At 56.7% G+C, this 17390-nt stretch overlaps 6 protein-coding genes across 6 annotated transcripts; 3 read left to right on the top strand and 3 right to left on the bottom strand.

Moving 5' to 3' along the window:
* Window positions 1-155: 155 nt before the first annotated feature.
* Window positions 156-1214, bottom strand: J3D65DRAFT_603168 (uncharacterized protein; the record flags this gene model as incomplete). Its single annotated transcript, XM_066798187.1, has 1 exon — window positions 156-1214. One exon carries the CDS (start codon window positions 1212-1214, stop codon window positions 156-158), a length of 1059 nt encoding a protein of 352 aa, XP_066655291.1.
* A 5624-nt stretch (window positions 1215-6838) lies between these two features.
* On the top strand, window positions 6839-8950 carry J3D65DRAFT_624532 (uncharacterized protein). Its single transcript, XM_066800260.1, has one exon. The coding sequence runs from the start codon at window positions 7066-7068 to the stop codon at window positions 8518-8520; it is 1455 nt and encodes a 484-aa protein (XP_066655290.1). The 5' UTR covers window positions 6839-7065; the 3' UTR covers window positions 8521-8950.
* Window positions 8951-8994: 44 nt separating this feature from the next.
* Window positions 8995-10022, bottom strand: J3D65DRAFT_667823 (GPR1/FUN34/yaaH family-domain-containing protein; the record flags this gene model as incomplete). Its single annotated transcript, XM_066803055.1, has 5 exons — window positions 8995-9274; window positions 9331-9376; window positions 9497-9610; window positions 9669-9864; window positions 9927-10022. The coding sequence occupies 5 exons, from the start codon at window positions 10020-10022 to the stop codon at window positions 8995-8997; spliced, it is 732 nt and encodes a 243-aa protein (XP_066655289.1).
* Window positions 10023-11556: 1534 nt separating this feature from the next.
* Window positions 11557-12728, top strand: J3D65DRAFT_624526 (isochorismatase). Its single transcript, XM_066800259.1, has 2 exons — window positions 11557-11957; window positions 12031-12728. The coding sequence occupies exons 1-2, from the start codon at window positions 11696-11698 to the stop codon at window positions 12498-12500; spliced, it is 732 nt and encodes a 243-aa protein (XP_066655288.1). The 5' UTR covers window positions 11557-11695; the 3' UTR covers window positions 12501-12728.
* J3D65DRAFT_367892 (uncharacterized protein) lies at window positions 12585-13551 on the bottom strand. Its single transcript, XM_066795688.1, has one exon. It carries the CDS (start codon window positions 13463-13465, stop codon window positions 12668-12670), a length of 798 nt encoding a protein of 265 aa, XP_066655287.1. The 5' UTR covers window positions 13466-13551; the 3' UTR covers window positions 12585-12667.
* A 599-nt stretch (window positions 13552-14150) lies between these two features.
* On the top strand, window positions 14151-15857 carry J3D65DRAFT_367894 (nucleotide-diphospho-sugar transferase). The gene is made up of 2 exons (XM_066795689.1): window positions 14151-15450; window positions 15540-15857. Exons 1-2 carry the CDS (start codon window positions 14340-14342, stop codon window positions 15578-15580), a joined length of 1152 nt encoding a protein of 383 aa, XP_066655286.1. The 5' UTR covers window positions 14151-14339; the 3' UTR covers window positions 15581-15857.
* The last annotated feature ends 1533 nt before the right edge of the window (window positions 15858-17390 follow it).

Below are 17390 nucleotides of genomic sequence, written 5' to 3'. Positions count from 1 at the left end.
CCGCCGGGTTTGCACTATGGATGTGCTCGGACACGGGAAACGGGCAGCGGCAGCAGCCCTCGTACGTGCTCGAGCACGTCTTCTTCGTCTGTAGACGTCCCGGCTCGGGTCGAAACTGCAGGCAAGACTTTTTTTCCGGCGTTGCTTTTTTGCTTCTAGAAGGCGGAAAAGTATGGCAGCTCAATCTCCGAAGCGTCTCCACCCTCGGCGGCCTGCTCCTCGACGACGGTGAACAGGTCCCTGTCCGGGGCGCGCCACGAATGCCGATATTTCCTCCTCTTGCTCATGCGGCCGTCGACGAGGTCCTGGGCGCGTCCCTTGGTCGGCTCGCGGACGACGGCCCTGTACGGCTGCTGCGACATCACCAGGGTGTCCGGTCCAGGCCTCTTTGGCCTCTGCTGCTGCTGCTGCTGCGACGCCTTCTTTTTCTCCGCAACGACCTCCTCGCTCATGTATCCCTCGTCGACGGCCATGTTGCGTTCCATCTCGCGCTCCATGGCGCGCGCTTCTTCTTCCATCTCGGCGTCGCGGTCCTCTTCGATCTGGTGGAGCCCCGGCGGTGGCGCGCTGCGTCTTCTTATTCTTGCCCCTGCGGCACCCCTTCCTTCCCCTATCGGCGCCGTCTGCATTTCTTCCCCTACCACCTCGTCGTCGCCCCCTGGTTCCCCACCTCCTCCATCCCCTCCGCCGCCGTCGTACCACCGCCCCACATACTTGGCCCACCGTCGCGCCAACCCGCTCCTCAACTTGTCTCTCGTCGCCCCGTCTCCCCACAACCCTCTCACGCCCGACTTTTCCTCGTCCTTTGCGTCGTCCCCCACGCCCTCGTCGTCCGACACGATGATGCCCGCGCTAAACGACAGCGCGTCGTCATGGTCGGCAAACGGGCTCTCGAGCTCCTCCTCGGTCATGGGGCTGAGAAAGTGCGCAAACGGGTCTTCATCGATGTCGGGCAGCTCTTGTTCGCGCGGCCACGAACGCCGTTGACGCGAAGAGGAGCTCATGGATGAAGTCGTGTACGAAGAGGATGAGGAGAGTGGTGCAGAGTGTCTGTTGGCGCTCTGCTGCTGCTGCTGCTGCTGCTTGCCCGGCGCCAGGTGGAAGTGCACGGCTGCCAGCGACGGCAGGTGGCGCGCTGACATGGGCGGCCACGAGGCGTTGCGGCGGAGGTGTGTGGGCAGTGTGAAGGGTGTTGATGTCGTGAAAGCAGCCATTTCTACGGTTTCGTGTTCTGTTGTTTTGCGATATGTGTATGGGCTGGTCGATGGGACGAAGCCAGCGCTCAGCGTGGTGGGTACGTCTCTTTTCCTCGTCTCTTCTAGCAAATGTCCGTCCTATCAATGCCGCTATTGCTCTTCTCTTCTAGACTCGCGTCGTCGTTGTTCGTCTGGCCGTTCGTTTTCTCCGTCCGTCAAGCTTTGGTGTATTACGATTACTCCTCTCGGTCCTCTCTGGTAAGACAGCCCAGCCCGTGCGTCTGCTCGAGTTCGTCTCGTTGTGGCCGGCGGATAGGTGGCGCGGCGCAGTAGTTTCGTCCAGGTGGGTTTGGTGGGGGGTAGCGGCGGCTGGCGTGGTCCAGGCGCTTGGTGTTGATGGGGGTAATCCTCCGTCGTCGTTTGTTTCGAAATGAAACAACCTGACTAGCTTCGCAACAACAGCTGTTGGTTGCAGAAACTGAAGAGGCGAAGAGGGAAGACGGAAAAAGAGATGCAAGTAGACGCTGATAATGGACAGGTAGACCGACCGACAGACCGACCGACAGACGATTAAGATACAAAGACGAGATCCCTTTTTCTTTTGCTCCCTGCGACTGGAAATGTCCTTCCCCGACAGACGAAAAGAGTATCGTACAAGGAGAAGAAGCGAGTGAGCGAGTGCACCGCTAAGATCCAACAGCAACGCAGAAGGGGGGGAGGGGGGAGGGGGGAGGAAGACGATGAAGCGTGTGCGTGCGTTTTGCGGAGCGTGGGCCGGGCGAGTGGGGGACGTCGCGACGATATAAGAAAGGCCAAACAAGCTTAGCCACGCGCACAGGTTCCACTGCCACCACCACTGACGACAACGAGGACGACGCCTGGCTTTGTTGACTGTGTCGAAGCGGAGCAAGCGAGCGAGTGTTCGCAGTAGCAGCTTAGCTAGCAAGCAGGAGCAGCGGAAGCGAAGAGAAATTTTTAGCGTCGAGAAGCCACCCCGCCGCCGCCAACGACTGACCTCGTGTGTGGCAGCAGGACAGGTCTGTGGACGGGCGGCCGCACTGGTGGCGTAGGGCAGATGGTGGCACACCTTAGACAGACGACGGACGGCCGCGCTAAGGCTAAGGCTAAGAAGGGTAGGGTAGTGGCGAGGGCAGGGAAGGTGACGAGGCTTGGAGTGGAGAACGATTGGCAGATGAGCAAACTGAGACTATGACGGAAAAGAGAGAGCAATGGTGAAGTGATTGGATGGGGAGGGTGTGAAGACCGAAGAAGAATGAGGCCGAGAAACAAGACGGTTGGATGGGTCTCTTCTCGATTCTCAGTCTACGCTTCTGCGCTTCGATTGATTTTGCTTGCTGCTGTATGTCCGCCCAGAAAGGAGATACAACGGACGGTCCAACCTGGCCTTGCGAGGATGGACAGGAAGAAGACTGACTGACTGGCTGACGAGGTGGGTGACTGACTAGACGACGACACCACCACACCGCTCGCCGCGCCACAGCCGCCACAAGAGTGAGAATTAAAAATAAGCGAGCAACGCTTCAAGCGCTTGATGAGAAAACCAAATGACGAGGGAGGAGAAACAGTCAGAGGCGGTGCCCTCGTTGGTTTACGAGAGACAAAGACAAGACGGGAAAGAGGAGCGAGGGAGGGAAGGAATAAAATCCGGATTTGTCAGATGGCGCCCCGTTTGTCGTCCGTAGTCGTTTGGTGGTGGATGTGGAAGTGGTAGTGGTGGGAGAATTTGGGCACAGGTAGGTGCTGAGTCTATGTACCTAGTGACCTCGGCATGCGGCTCCGGCGGGCGTGCCGCATGATTCGGCTGTGGGTGGACCAAGTCTGGCACCAAGGACCCGCGCCCTGGCCAGGTGGGTTGGTTGATGGAGGCAGCAGAGACGAGGCGCTTGGTGGGCTAAAAGGGAGGGGAGCGAGCAGATGGCCGTAGTGGTGGACTGGAAGTAGTGCAGGATGCGCCGGATCGTCGGCTCAAAAGCCGAAGGCAGTCAGGCCTGATACTGCTAATGCAGGCGCCGTGATGGTGATGGTAATGGTGGTGGTGGTGAAGAAAATTAGGGTAGGTGGAGTAGAAGGCCGGCGGAGGAGGTGGTGTTCCTTGCAACAAGGGCGAATCAGATGACGAGATTTGAGAAGACGGAGCACAAGGATGGTGAGGGTGAGGTGCGAGTGGACCGTTTGCGGATGGCGTTGGGCGCCGGGTGGTCGACGATAGGCGTCGTGGTGGTGGATGGATTCGCGTCCAGGGCCGTCACATGGCCCACCTCTGGGCCAGGAGAGGGTCAGGCCGATGGGGCTGGTGGTCTACATGTTTAAGTACCGTCTTGTTCACCGTCAACTGCTCCGAAGACGGGCGACGATGGTTACGGCGTGAGTCGTTGCGTGGGCGTGTCCGTGGGGGATTTGGAGCACGATCGGAGATCTGCTCGGTCAGTGTGCAGGTCGAGCGAGCCTGAGGCGGTCGCTCCGGGCAATCTGATTGCGGCACATCTGATGCGATGGGCGCGCACGACTCGCGGCGGGTGATCGGCTTCTGTGCAGGTCCCGTGCACCTGTCAACACCATCCTCCTCCATCCTCCTCCATCAGCCTCCCGTCTGCATTAGGTTCCTGTCCTGTCCGTCGGCGTGACCTCTCAGCTGCACAACCCAATGTCATCCTTCCCGTCTCCTCTCATGCTCACTCGTCACGAACCCTCTCCCTTTCTCCTCGCCCTCCTGCATCGGCCCAATCTGTACCAAGACGCTCACCGCCATCCGTCTCTCCCCTGATCCAACGTCGCCATGCCCAAGAGCCACCGTCGTCATCGCCCATATTGACGTGCAGCAGATGCAGCTATCCCATCTCCAACCACTCGTTACGTGCCTCGCGCCTGTCGTCGCTTGTCTCTATTCAGCCACCGCCACATGTCGCTCCTCGGCTCCTCCTCTTGACCAAGGTGCTTACCTGTCAACATCATGTCGGCAACGTCTCCGATGGGGCGACGTCAGATATGGAGCCGTCGCCTTCTGCCACACTTCTCGAAGACTGGCCTTGCAGGAGCAAAGGTGGGACCTTGGTGTCCGGCCACCTTTTTACGGCAGGATCGCCGACAACATCCATCCATCCATCCATCCTACGTGATCATCGAAATCTATGATGACAAGAACGAACGCCTCGGAGGTGCTGACTACTGTGGTACATGCAATGCCCCTTTGAATCCAAGACAATCGATTTTTGTATCGCGTTCCTAGATGCCGTTAGATTGCCTAATCCATCAAAGTATAAGATCCCCGCACACGCCATGTCGACCGACTCGATGCCAAGATGGAAGTTGATCCCACTGCTCGCCATTCCGTGCATAGCTGCATTGAAGGCTCCCTGTCACCTTGCGCGAGGCCTTGTGAAATCACGTCCGACGCCAAGCCAAGAAGAGCGACGAGGCTGATCTGACTGTAATCAGTTTGGACGGCCTTTTCCAGCGCATGTCGCGCTACGGACTTTCTTCTTATCATGACACGGACATTCAGATCGCATGAGAAATCTTGTTGGGGTCACTGGGCTGAGATCTTGGGTTTGCCCTTGACAAGCAGGCTCGCCGAGGCGTACTGCATCTCGATACCGCACCATCGAACCATTCCAAAACTATACGTCCCATCGACCCGACCTGCTCAATAGACATTGCCTTGATGTACCCAATTGAACGTGGACCCCCACGCGCCGCCGTAAAACCTCTTCGTCGGTGAATGAGGCCGCCTCAAAACCACACCTCGCCTGTCAGTCGCCGCCCGCAGTGCCTTTACCGCAAGGTACCACGACCCAAAAAGTACGACCAAGCTTTTTGCATTCACGTTCCTCTACCACGTTGTGTCGGTCGTCCCCAATTCTGTTGACCGGTGCAGAACAAGCAAAGGCGTCTACAGCCTCACCCCAACTCAGCACGTCTCGTTGCCCTCCTGTCTTACCGCTTCAAGGCCATCCCTCTGCTTCTGTCCATGCCGGTGGCCCTACAGCAAGCCCGCATGCAAGCGCGGTGCCGCGCCCACAAGGCCACCCAATCGCTCTTTTTTGCTGGCGCTTGTCTTGCTGGTACCACCGCTCCGCCCTGGCGCACAAGACGCTTCGTTTCTTTTCTCCGAGCCGTCGTGTTTCCCGTCATGATCGACGCCCCGGCGCCGTGGCGTCTGGACGCTCAACCATGGACGCGGCGAGACACTCCGTACCCAAACGAAGTCGAGGGCGCAGGTTGGAAAACTGGGAGTTGGGAAAAAGGAAGTGCGGCGCCCACCCGCCATGCCGTGGGACGCTGGCGACGCTGTCAGGGCTGCCTGCCGTGGACTCGAATGCGAACCGAGGTTAGAAAGCCTCAACGGACCCTGCCTGTCTGTCTCGTCATTGTGCTGGTCCTGTGCAGGCGCAGAAAGGCACGCACACTATTTGAGAAGGCCATGGCATGATCCAACCGCGCGCCTCGTCTGGAAAAGGGGGTCTGGTAACTAGGCTGCTGGGACTCATGAACCTGGCTACCGGGAGGGGAGTGAAGGTATCGTCTTGAACTGACGAGGAACCGTGTGATGTGGCGCAGCGTCAATGTAACGCGGCGAGTGTTCGCACCCATTCCTGCAGATCCGTCATGCCCTTCCGAATTTTCTAGGAACTTAAGATGTCGACCCTCATCTCTCCATATTGCCATTCTCCCTGGCCACTACGGTGCTGAGTCCGTCTCTGGTAGATGAATCAATGGGGCAACGGACAAGATCAGAGCGGCTGCTCGCTTCAGTTTACCCGCTGTTCTCTGTGCATCAATTCAGTCACAACTCACCCAGTCTTCTTTCCTACTCTCCCAAAAATCGCCTCAGATCCGTTACCTTCATACAGGAAAGCTTTCATCGACCAAAAATTCGGAGTCAAGCTCCAACTCGGGCGACAGTGCCCAAGTCTTAGCTCCACGCTCCCAGATATTCCAAACGGTCTGTCAATTGGGCCAATCAATGACCCCTATTCCGACAATGCTCTGCTGCCAAAGTACTCTGTAGTCATGCATGTACGGGGGCCTCCAAGAAAGAGTGGAGGAACACCCAAGGTTGAAGTATCGAAAACGAGAGAGGACTCGGTTCGAAAGTACGAAGGTGGTTGGGCAGGCATGGTATTCATGCAAAGGAAAGAGACATACTGAAATACTTCACAGCATGATTTACGTTGAGTCGCGGGTGGTCTTCCAGGCAGTGCTTCCTGCCCTTGATCAGTTGAATGCTTAACCTTGAATGGTAACTCTTCGGCTGGACATACCCAACTGATTGCAGAGTCGGCAGTGATTAACTGGATGCGGGAGTTTCGATGTCATTGGACTCGCAGCTATCAGTTTTGGATGAAAATTGACTTGGTCTACTCTCCAATTGTAGTCATCATGCACTGGCAGTGTTGGTGTTGAGTGCAGAGCGGCAACGACTTCAGCCAAGACCCTTGCAATGCCCCCGCAAATCAGGGCGATCGGTTACCCGCCGGGCCTGTGCGTTGGTGTGGAGACGACGTGTTTACCAACGGACGTCAGTCCAACACATGCACCAGCCACCCCAGCCTCCTGCTATCCTGCCCTGGTCCCAGCCACCACCACGCGCCCAAACCCTTAACCCCCCATCCACCCCACCACCGTTAGTTCGCATTCTTGCTGTCACTGCAACAATTACATTGTGCGCTAAACCTTTGATCCAGATTCTCTCGACCTTTGACTCTGCGCCCGAGCACTGCCTCTACCATTTTCGGACGAGACGCTGCTGGCCATCCATCACTCAAAGCTGTGTTGACCAACCTTCCTCTCGACTGGGCTACGGCTCAAGCTCTGCACTTCTCGACAGCAGAAACAATCCTCCTCCATCATGGCGCCCGTTGGCGAAATTCTCAAGTCGCTGCTCAGACGCGATAATGTCGAAAAGATCGCCTCTACCCCCGTGGCCAAGGCAGCCAACAATGCCGCTCACGAGTTGGTCAAACGATCCACATCGTCTTCTCCAAACTTTGGCTCAGGCGCCAAGCCTGCTTCGTCCTTCAACAATCAGGGCTTCTTTGCTCTTTTCGCCTTGATCGGGGCCGGATTGGCCCTGGGCACCCTTTGGTTTTTCTTCTGGGCGCCAAACGGCGGCTTCAAGTGGCGACAAAATGACTGGGACGACTACAAGTCGACGGTTCTGCGACGCAAAGGACCAGACGGACGCACTCTGTCCAATGCAACCAAGAGCACCAAGCTGGGCGGAGGCAGCATCGTCCACGGCGGCAGCTATGGAAGAGCAGCTACCGAAGCCGGTGATAACGAGTCGTACGTCGATGAGAAGGCCCCCTCCATATTCGGTCAACTGCGTGGTGGCCGCGGAAAGAGGTCCAACACATCCAAAGCTCGCGACCCAGAGCTCGCCAACTACCGCCACGAAAAGCCTGCGCGCGTCGGAGGCTTGAACCGCGCATCGGACGGCACGTTTTTCGACTACTCTGCCACGGCTCCATCGTCACAAGAGTCGGAACTCTCGCAGAAACCTCTCGTCAAAGACCCGAAAAAGGCATCAAAGGAAGCCAAGAAGGAAGCAGCAGCACGTCAAAAGCAACTGGAGCGGGAGCAAAAAGAAGCCGCAAAGAAGCAAAAGGAGCTCGCCGCGCGGGACAAGAAGCGCGAAAAGGAAAAGGCCAAGGCGATGAAGAAGTCGTCCAACAAGAAAGAGTCGCAGCGCTCGTACTCACCCGCCAAATCCGGACCCGACACTCCTGAGCGCAACCGCCGCTACGCAGACGAGATGCGCTCCGAGGTCAGCTACTCAACGTACTCGGGCGAGACGGTCACCGAGGACGCCTACACCGATGTCTACACGCAGGCCAACACGGCCAGCAACTCGGGCTCCCACGACAGCTACTACTCGTCCTACCGGCCCAACGCCGTGCCCAACATTGCGCGCCCGCCCCCCGCTGCCCGCCCCGAGCAGTCGACCGGCTCGCCGTCGCGCCAGCAGCGGCGCCAGAGCCGGCAGCGCTCGTCCAGCGCCGCGCGCCACAGCAGCCGTCGCCAGAGCAGCCACATGCCGGGCCAGAACGCGGCGTCGAGCAACTCCAATGCCAACAGCAACAGCGATGACACGGGCACCAAGATCTACTCGCACCACATCCCTGGCTTGAGCGTCGGCGGCGGCCCCGGCTCCATCAGGCCCGAGGAGAGCGCTAGCAATGTAGGTGCTGGCCCGCGCGGCCGTGCTGGCGGCGGTGGTGGTCCGCGTAGGGGTAGGGACGTCATGGAGGGGTATCGCAGGACGGCGAGGAGCCGCAGGGACAGCTTGAGTGATTCGGAGTAGGATGCAGCATGGGGTTTTCGAGTGGTGGCTAGACAGAGAGAGAAGCGGGTTGTCGAGAGAAGACGTGAGCGATGTGGCTCTGTTGACGTGGATCAGCGACTGAAGAGACCGACGAGTGGAGCGGGAACTTGGCATGAGCGTGGATTCTTGCATACGATTAGACGACCATTCTTTTCTTTCCTCTCTTCTCTTCACAAACATTATTCCTTGGACAAACGGGGCTTTCTTCTTGCTCACTTCACCAAATTGGCTTTTTCGGACGGTTGGGTGTTCGGGGGGTGCGCGCGTAGTCTTATACATACCCAGCAGGACGAATGGATTTTGATGTTGTGGCCAGATGGCGGACGCGACGTGAGTGGACTGACATGCGCGCGAGCAGAATTCAAAATCACTCCGACGTAGGTCAGAATTCCCACAAGAAAGATACCAGACCCTTTTTCAATCTACCTCATCCCACCATTCACCATCCAACCCCTACACCTCCTTCCGCCTCTTCCTCCCCACCCCCCTCCTCCCCGCACATCTCACAACCCCAAAACCCCCCATCGGCCACTCCCACGCCAACACCTCCGCAAACAGCAAACTACCCAGCGTATAGTACCCGCACAGACCACTCAAGAAGCCAAAGGCGCCAGCAGCCTTTTGCAGCGCAGTGGCGGCGCGCGCGTGGCCGTCGGCGGCGGCGAAGTGGGAGGCGCCCAGCAGGAGGAAGCACAGCTCGAGGGCGAGGAAGATCAGGATGTAGACGGTGTTGCTGTGGTTGGGGGGTTAGTTTGTCAAGGTTGTCGGAGGGGAGGAGAGCGTTCGTACATGCCGAGGGAGCCGATGAGGAAGAAGGCGTTGAGGACTGTCCAGACTGTGCGTTGTTAGTCTGACGATGGGCTCGAAAACGGCTAATACCCCCTTGTTTGCGGCATTGAAACGGAAAGGGGAGAGGCGAGGGAGGGACGGGAGATATCGCCCGCCTTCTACGTACTGATCATGTACAGTCCCATGGCATTGCTATACTCGACCGTGCCATCGCCACCATAGGCATCGGCGACGCCAAATGAGGGCGTGATGACCGCGCCATAGCCAGCATAAAAGAGACCTGCGGGGCGTCAGCTCCCTTCAACGTGTCAATCCCCGGGCCACTTGAGACCGCATACCGAAAGCGCTCAACACGGTGTACGCGTACGTGTTGCCCCTGACCATCTCCCACTGCGCCGACACGACCATGCCGACGCCCGCGAGGAAAAGGAAGTTGGCGATGAAGGCGTTGGTCGTCGTGACGCCGCGCCACTCCATGAGGGCCGTGGAGAGCGTCGTCAGCGTCGTGGCAAAGGCCCCGATGGCGAATGCGGACTGTTGGGCTAGTTGGCTTCATTCTGGATGCTTGACGGCGAGAAGGTCGGGGGAGGACGTACAGGGTTGCCGAGTGTTGAGCCGACGGAGGGCAGGATGGTGATGGGTCGTTGTAGATGTTGCTGGTGTTGGGTTTGCGGCTGTGGTGGCGGTGACATTGTGGAGGCTGCGTGGTGGGAATCGTTGGTTGATTGCAGGTCAAGCGCTGCTTCAGTATCTTTTGGGTCTTGCTGAGACATGCTCTATCACCTTTGGAAGGAAAAATGTTGAGAGCTTCCTACTGTGATTGGATACCAAAAGCAACTGGAGTCTCTTGGTGGGAGCGACGTGGGTTTATGAACAGTCCCCAAATATGGGTCCATGCTTGGTAGCGATGGCATTTGGCCGCCCTAGTATCGGCTTCTTGAGCCGCCATCAAGACGCAGAATCCATGGACCAAGCCATGCCTCCAGCTCGGCACTGTTCGTCAAGGTATCTCCAGTTGCTGTCCTGGCATGGAGACCGGAATGAAAAACTCTGCAAAACACCTGCCGCGTTGAAAAGCTATCAAACTTACTGCACCGTTTGGCGGTGCAGAGACATCGGCACCGCGGTGAGTTGGCGAAACATAGTACGTGTTTGTCTACTGCCGAGTATGCCGATTCTTTGCCGCTTTCGGCATCCTCAACTGACGCGACTGTGACCCGTGTGAGAGGCTCTCGCACGGCACATTGCGCATCACGCCATGTGATTCCGTGTATGCAAAGTCTGGCCGTGGATAAGTCTTCCGACTGTTTTCCTCATCATCAGGAGCTTGGTTGATTTGGTGTGAATGTTCTGAGAAAAGTCAAGAACTTAAATGCTCGCGGAAAAGTGGCTATGAAGCTTGCCACGAAAAGGCACGACACAAACGCGCAGGAGGCGAGAGCGCCAGGAGAATTCAACTGCTTCCAAAGTATTGCGGGCGGGAATCTTTCGAGAGTGTCTGCGAGCGGTGATCGAGAGATGAGCGCCGAGTCGTTTCCAACTCCAAGAAGTGCGAAAAACCTCTATCCAGGCTTTTGGAGGCAAAGGTGTCTCGTCCGCAGTTGCCTGCGCCAAAGGCAGCGAGAAACATGACGGGTCGGGTGAAGGCATCACTAGCATTTCTGTAAGTGACGCGACAGCAAGTCAACTAATATTGTGCTTCCTGCGGTCACTTCTGGAGAGTACTTCTGATATACCGCAAGTCAGTGATGCTGCCACCAAATTTGCTCCCCACCTTCAGCGCATTCGTGTACATTTTGAGTGTCGTTGTCGTCAACTCTTTTTATACTCGCCGGCGGCCCACCCGGGTACCTTGAGCATATATGTCTTATCTTGCCGCGGACCCCACGCGTTCGCGATATCTACCCTTGCATGGCTTATCAGCCGTAATAAGCTCCAAATTCCGCTTGAGCAGAAACCTCTTTTGCGCCTGTGCATCAGTGCCACTCGACTATTTGCGCAGCATTCGAATGGCCAGCGCATGCTTCGTGATCCGGCAAAAGCTCGAGCGTGTCAATAAGCTCTGACTTACAAGACACAAGGAGGGTTGTACTGAAGATCTTGGAAACGCTTGCTGCGAATTGTCGGGCAGATGGATAAGCTTATTTGCGGGGAGGTTGATAGCTAGCCGAGCTAGCTGGGCGTGAAGGGAGGTGGGCGACGGCGGCGACAGCGGAGGTGCCGATAGCAGCAATTAAAGCCCTCTTTAAAACCATGTTCGATTCTCGCGGCAAATGCGAAGGCGAGTTTGTATCGTTTCCACAGAGCTCTGGAAGTTCACGAACAACACGAACCACGTTTTCGAAGATACAAAATACCAAGAGACATGGGTGAACACACCACCATGCCGGAGGCAAAGAAGCAAATCGCGGCGGCTTCGCCATACGCTTGGCCGCACGACGCGTCGCTGTCGCGCGAAACCACGGCCCTCGTGATCGTCGACATGCAAAACGACTTTTGCACCGCAGGCGGCTACATCGAGGCGCTGGGCTACTCAGCTGATCCTGCCCGGGCTATAATTCCGAACATCAAGCGCTTGCTCGACGCGTTTAGGAAGGCCGGGTGGCAGGTGTATCACACGCGGGAAGGTCGGGAGCATTCTTCCATTCCAGCCTTGCAATGCGATCGTGGGCGTGGTAGCGGCTTGCTGATATGGTACAGGTCACCGTCCCGACCTCTCCACGCTGTGGTCACGTACGGCATTCCGCGCTGGAAACAATCCGGGAGGCGCGACCATCGGCCAGCCGAGTCCGCTGGGAGGACGGCTTCTCGTGCGTGGCGGCAAATCGCACGATATTGTCGATGAGCTGTATCCAATTGCTGGCGAACCAGTCATTGACAAGCCAGGACAAGGAGCGTTTGCACACACAGACTTTGAACTGTTGTTGAGGAACAGAGGGATCAAGAACCTGGTATTGACGGGGGTGACGACGGATGTCTGCGTAAGTACAACGATGAGGGAGGCGAGCGACCGGGGATTCGATTGCGCGATGGTGCGGGATGGAACGGCTTCTGCGAAAGCGGAATATCATGACCCTCACATAAATAGCATGACTGAAGAGGGGGGAATATTTGGAGTCAACCTGTGCGTTGCGGATGTCTTGGAGGCCTTGGGTACCGAAGGGGTGTAGATGCCAATGGGGTCGGAAGTGGTTGGAAGAGGGCGAGGCGGTCGACATGGCTTGAGGCTGAAAATAGCCACCTCGAGTCGAAATATGGTTTGACCGTGAAAAGGCAACCAGCCTTATGGAATGCGGATGGGTCGAGATGTATCCGATAACTCACGTCCTAACAAAAGTCATAACCTGGCCACAATCCCCAGTTCCAGCAGAGATCGTGTGTATCCAGCTAGAGTAGAGGAAGGAATCCCGCCTTTCCTCGCCTGGAGGAGTGGTTGGGCGAATGATTGGCTGAGGCTGGAAGCCCGGCGCACGGGTCGACTAAAAGCTTCAGTATGATCGCCCTGGTCGAGCTCCAGGAAAGGAAGGTAAGCTGACAGACCCTGGAGTATATGCAAGTCCACGAGCCAAACGGAACGGCGGATGGGCCAGTGTGACGTCCTAGCAGCCGTTGATGGGACGCTGAAACTCTTTCGTTCTATAACGAGAACAGCGGCCGAGGCGAAGGGCTGCGTCGAGCGATGATGACCTGCCTGAGGCGGGAATTCCGCTGAGAAGTGATGACGCAAGCGCTGCAAGAGGAGTGCCAAAGCTAGACAATTATAGCGGGTGGAGAGTTTGTAGTCGTAAGCTGTGGCTGGTGGCCAGACGTCTGATTGGGGCGCAGCGGGAGGTCGCGGGAGGGGCGGCGGGCGATTCCAGGCCCGACGGTCCGCGTCGTCGGCACTCTTCCAGTTCCGATGTAGTCGGACGAGATGCCGGCAGAGGATGCAGTCGTAGAGGGGGAGATGCAAAGTCGCAGTGGGATTGATCAACACCGGGCAAGAAGCAGCCAGGTTAAAGACGTCAAGCTCAGACGGGCAACGGCTAACCTTAATGTGGTGGTGGGGATGCTTAGGAGCCGTTTCGTGCCTCTTGTCATGTTGTGTCAGCTGCAGATGTCTCAATGCGCAGAATGGTGGTGGAAACGACGCCATGACAAAGTCTGACCATGCAGCCGCAGCATCTCGGAGACAGACAGGTTCGAGTGAGGGTGAAGCTGAAGAGACTTGGCGATGATATCAGAGACGGCGGGAGGATGATGCCAGCACGAGTTAATAAATTTCTTTCGCGGGCACTCTGACTGAAGTCAAATTGACAGGCAGCTGTCATGTCGCGCATCGGCGGGGTGGTGTATTAGGGTGTACCCGCTGGTCAGAGAAGCTTGTAGATTGTCGAGACGATAGAGGGCGAAGGGGGTTGCGCAGGCGGCAAGGAAGCTGACGTGCGAGAGGCCCAGGCCTGGGCCAGGCGAGGGTCGATACCAGTGGCGGGGAGTGGTGGGTGAGGTTGTGGTCGGGAGATGATTCGAGAGGCCATGAAGCTGAAACGCAGCCAGCGCACTCTCCCGAAGCGAGGGAGAGAGGGAGAGAACCGAAGGGGACAGTAGGTATCATCAGTCTTGGCAGGAACGCTGTCCTCTCTTCCATCATTCAATCCGCTCCACCACCTCAACCCCATTCCTCTATCGCCGTGGCTATCTCTGCACGCGTCCAGGCCTCACGCGTCTCCAGCGCCCTCGATGCGTCTTTGCCCGGCGTTGTCTCCTGCTCCTGCACCTGCACCGCCTGCTTCGGCCTCGTAATTTCTCCGCCGCGCCCTGTCCTCCCCCGGACACTCCCCCTGGACCACCACCTGCACCCACCCGCGAATTCCAACCCACACCGTGCTCGTCACCCTGGCCACGTCGCTACCTTTCCTCTTTTCTTTTTCTTATCTTCTCGCCCGCCCTTCTCCCCTCCCTCCGCCAGTCCTCGCTCCTCACCGCTCCCTCGACCTCCCTCAATCCTCCGAGGGCCACCGCTGCCCGCCATGCTGTCCTTTAGACGAGCTCTCATCGTCGCCGCCGCCGTGCTGACCCTCCTCTTCCTCCTGCGCTCCACTCACTCGGACTCCAAATCCAAGCTCGTCGTCCCGCCCTCCGACTCGGCAGGCTCCCAGCAGTCTCAGAAAGAAAACGCTGCCCCGAATCCCAAGGCGAACGCCGCTCCCGCCAAAGCTACATCAGCCGCAAAAGCAGACAAGGCAATAGACCGTCCGATCCCCAAGAAGCAGAGGCCGCAGATTGCCCTCGAAGATCTCCACACCAAGCCTTTGCGCGACCAGCTCGAATACCAGTTCCCCTACGACCCTCAAGCCAAGTTCCCAGCCTACATCTGGCAGACATGGAAGGCCACTCCTGCTTCCGGCGACTTCGACGAAATCTTCCGCGAGCCCGAGGCTAGCTGGACTATACTGCATCCGACCTTTGTCCACGAAGTCATTACAGACTCGGTAGCCGTCCACCTCATGCGCCACCTTTACGCCTCGGTCCCCGACGTCCTCGAAGCCTACAATGCCCTCCCGATGCCCGTCGTCAAGGCCGACTTCTTCAGATACCTCATCCTCCTGGCGAGGGGAGGCATATACACAGACATTGATACCTCAGCCTTGAAGCCGGCGACGGAGTGGGTTCCGGCCGAGGTGCCTCGCTCCTCGTACGGCCTGGTCATTGGCATTGAGGCAGACCCCGATCGCGAGGATTGGCATGAATGGTATTCTAGGCGCGTTCAATTCTGCCAGTGGACCATTCAGGCCAAGCCAGGCCACCCAGTGCTGCGGGAGATTGTCGCAAACATCACCGAAGAGACTCTGAAGCGCAAAAAGGCGGGCAAGATCCTCAAGGATTACAAGGGCATCGTCGAGTACACAGGCCCCGCCATTTGGACCGACACCGTATTCAACTTTTTCAACGACGGTCGCTACTTTGATATGCACGCAAGCAACGGTAACATCACCTGGCGCAACTTCACTGGCATGACGGCCGCAAAAAAGGTTGGCGACGTAATTGTGCTGCCGATTACGAGCTTCAGCCCAGGGGTACGGCAAATGGGCGCAGGCGAGCCGGACGATCCCATGGCTTTTGTCCAACACAATTTCGAAGGTAAGTTCCGCCACATCCCTCGCCAATAGGCACTCGCGCTGCGCGCCCACGAAACAGGGACGGCCGTTGGCTAACCTTTTCGAATCCAGGAACGTGGAAACCTGAAAACGAGCGCCACATTGGAGAGTAAGGTTATGTGGGTCGATCCGACATTTTCCTCACGACCGACTACGAATTTCCTTGCGCACCGCATTTTCCTCGAATGGGTCCGTGGGATTGCATCCGCATCGCAAGGCGCACACAACACAAACCACATCTGACACGATGGGGGTCCACTTGGACACGGCCGACGATATTTCGTACCATTTAATGGCTGCACAATCAGCGTTTTTACGGCGAGTCTTGACTCGAGTTCATTTCATACCACCGCGTGGATCATCGGATGATTTCCGGGGAGATTGTCGACTGATGGCACAATAATGCCTTCGACCAACCCGGAGCCTGGGACGAATTGTGCTCTCATTAAGATTGTTCACCCGACACAATGAAGCCTGGTCCACTTTTTCGAATGGCGATCCCTTGTCGCTACGGACTATAGAGTGGTATCTCGTCATGCCCGAACTCGGGATCTACATCTACATCCGTCATCTTTCCGATCCACGACTTCCCACAGAGGCAGCAGCAGCGTCAGCCGGAGCAGCAGCAGGAGATGGCGCAGGTGCTCAAGTGCTGAGCCTTGCGCCATGACTTTCCTCGGGTCCAGCGGCAATCAGAGAGCAGCGAGCGAGTCGGTGGTAGCCACATTTACCGGTGTTGGGCATCACTTTTTTTTTTTTCTTCTTCTTCTCGTTGGTGTTGGCTGTTTACAAAATCAGATGGCGAGCGGGATGTACTTTGAGAGAAAAAGAGAGGCGAGTGAGCGAGCGAGCGAGTGAATAAGAGATTGACCATTTATTGTTCTTCTTCTTTACTACTTCTTCAACCCATCAACACCATTCTTCTTTGCTTCTTTGTATTTACATATACGTGTGTGTGTGTGTATTTGGCGACCGACGTGGATACGGGCCGGTCGCCAATGTTTTATCCATAGAAAGGAAAAGGTGAGAGAGAGCTTTTCCTACCTTTTCCACACCTTTTCATTCCTCTTCGCGCTGCCTTTCTCTGTGTATATCAGACCTTCTCCGGCAAACTCTTTTTTGACTCGACCGGTACATGAGGTGTACACATCATACATGGATAAATCTCTACCTACAGCTGGCGGCATGCACGTGTATGTAGTGCCATGCGATGTCGCCTCACTTGTCCTTCTTATGCTAGAGTGCGTTGGAATCGGTATTTTTACCGGCTACATACGTAGTTGATAGCGTGTCTACCACTGACTTGTGATGTGCGTGCACGCATGCCCGCATGCACGCATAACGACACTACCGCCAATAGATATTGCTAGTACATTAAAGTATCGATAGGGACAAGTATGATATGCAGCCGTCACCGACGCCGCAACTGCACCACTTGCTCTGTGGTCTTCGATGGCTACCTAGGTAGCTGACAGAAGCTTTACACGTAAATGAGATGGTGATATTATTTCATGGCTGTGGCCATTCCGCCAACGTGCCTGCCTGTCTGTCTGCCCTTCTGTCTGCTTCAATGCAAAGGGTGTTGTTTGTTGTGCCGGGTACTAGACAAGATGACATGAGATGAGAAGAGGGAGAAGAGAAGCGAAGAGATGAGATGACAAGGCCGCCGCGAGTGACAAGTGAAAGTACGTATATACAAAACGACCATCTACACGTCCGCCCGCCCCAGTGCAACGACTAGGAAAGCCGGTGAAAAGACGATTATGGCGAATGGAAAGGAAAGGAAAGGAAAGATGTAAATGCTAGGGCCGGCCAGCCAGTGTGTGGATGACGCGGATGTGGAGGACGGTACTGTAGGGAGAGCAATGCGGTCGTATTGATTAATGCGTGTGGACGTATTATTTGGCATGCTTGATGATGTGA

Source organism: Phyllosticta citribraziliensis, assembly GCF_038025025.1.
Source record: "Phyllosticta citribraziliensis strain CPC 17464 chromosome Unknown J3D65scaffold_6, whole genome shotgun sequence".
NCBI lineage: Eukaryota > Fungi > Ascomycota > Dothideomycetes > Botryosphaeriales > Phyllostictaceae > Phyllosticta > Phyllosticta citribraziliensis.
The sequence above is the reverse complement of the archived record's forward strand: the minus strand, read 5'-3'. Positions and strand labels throughout refer to the sequence as shown.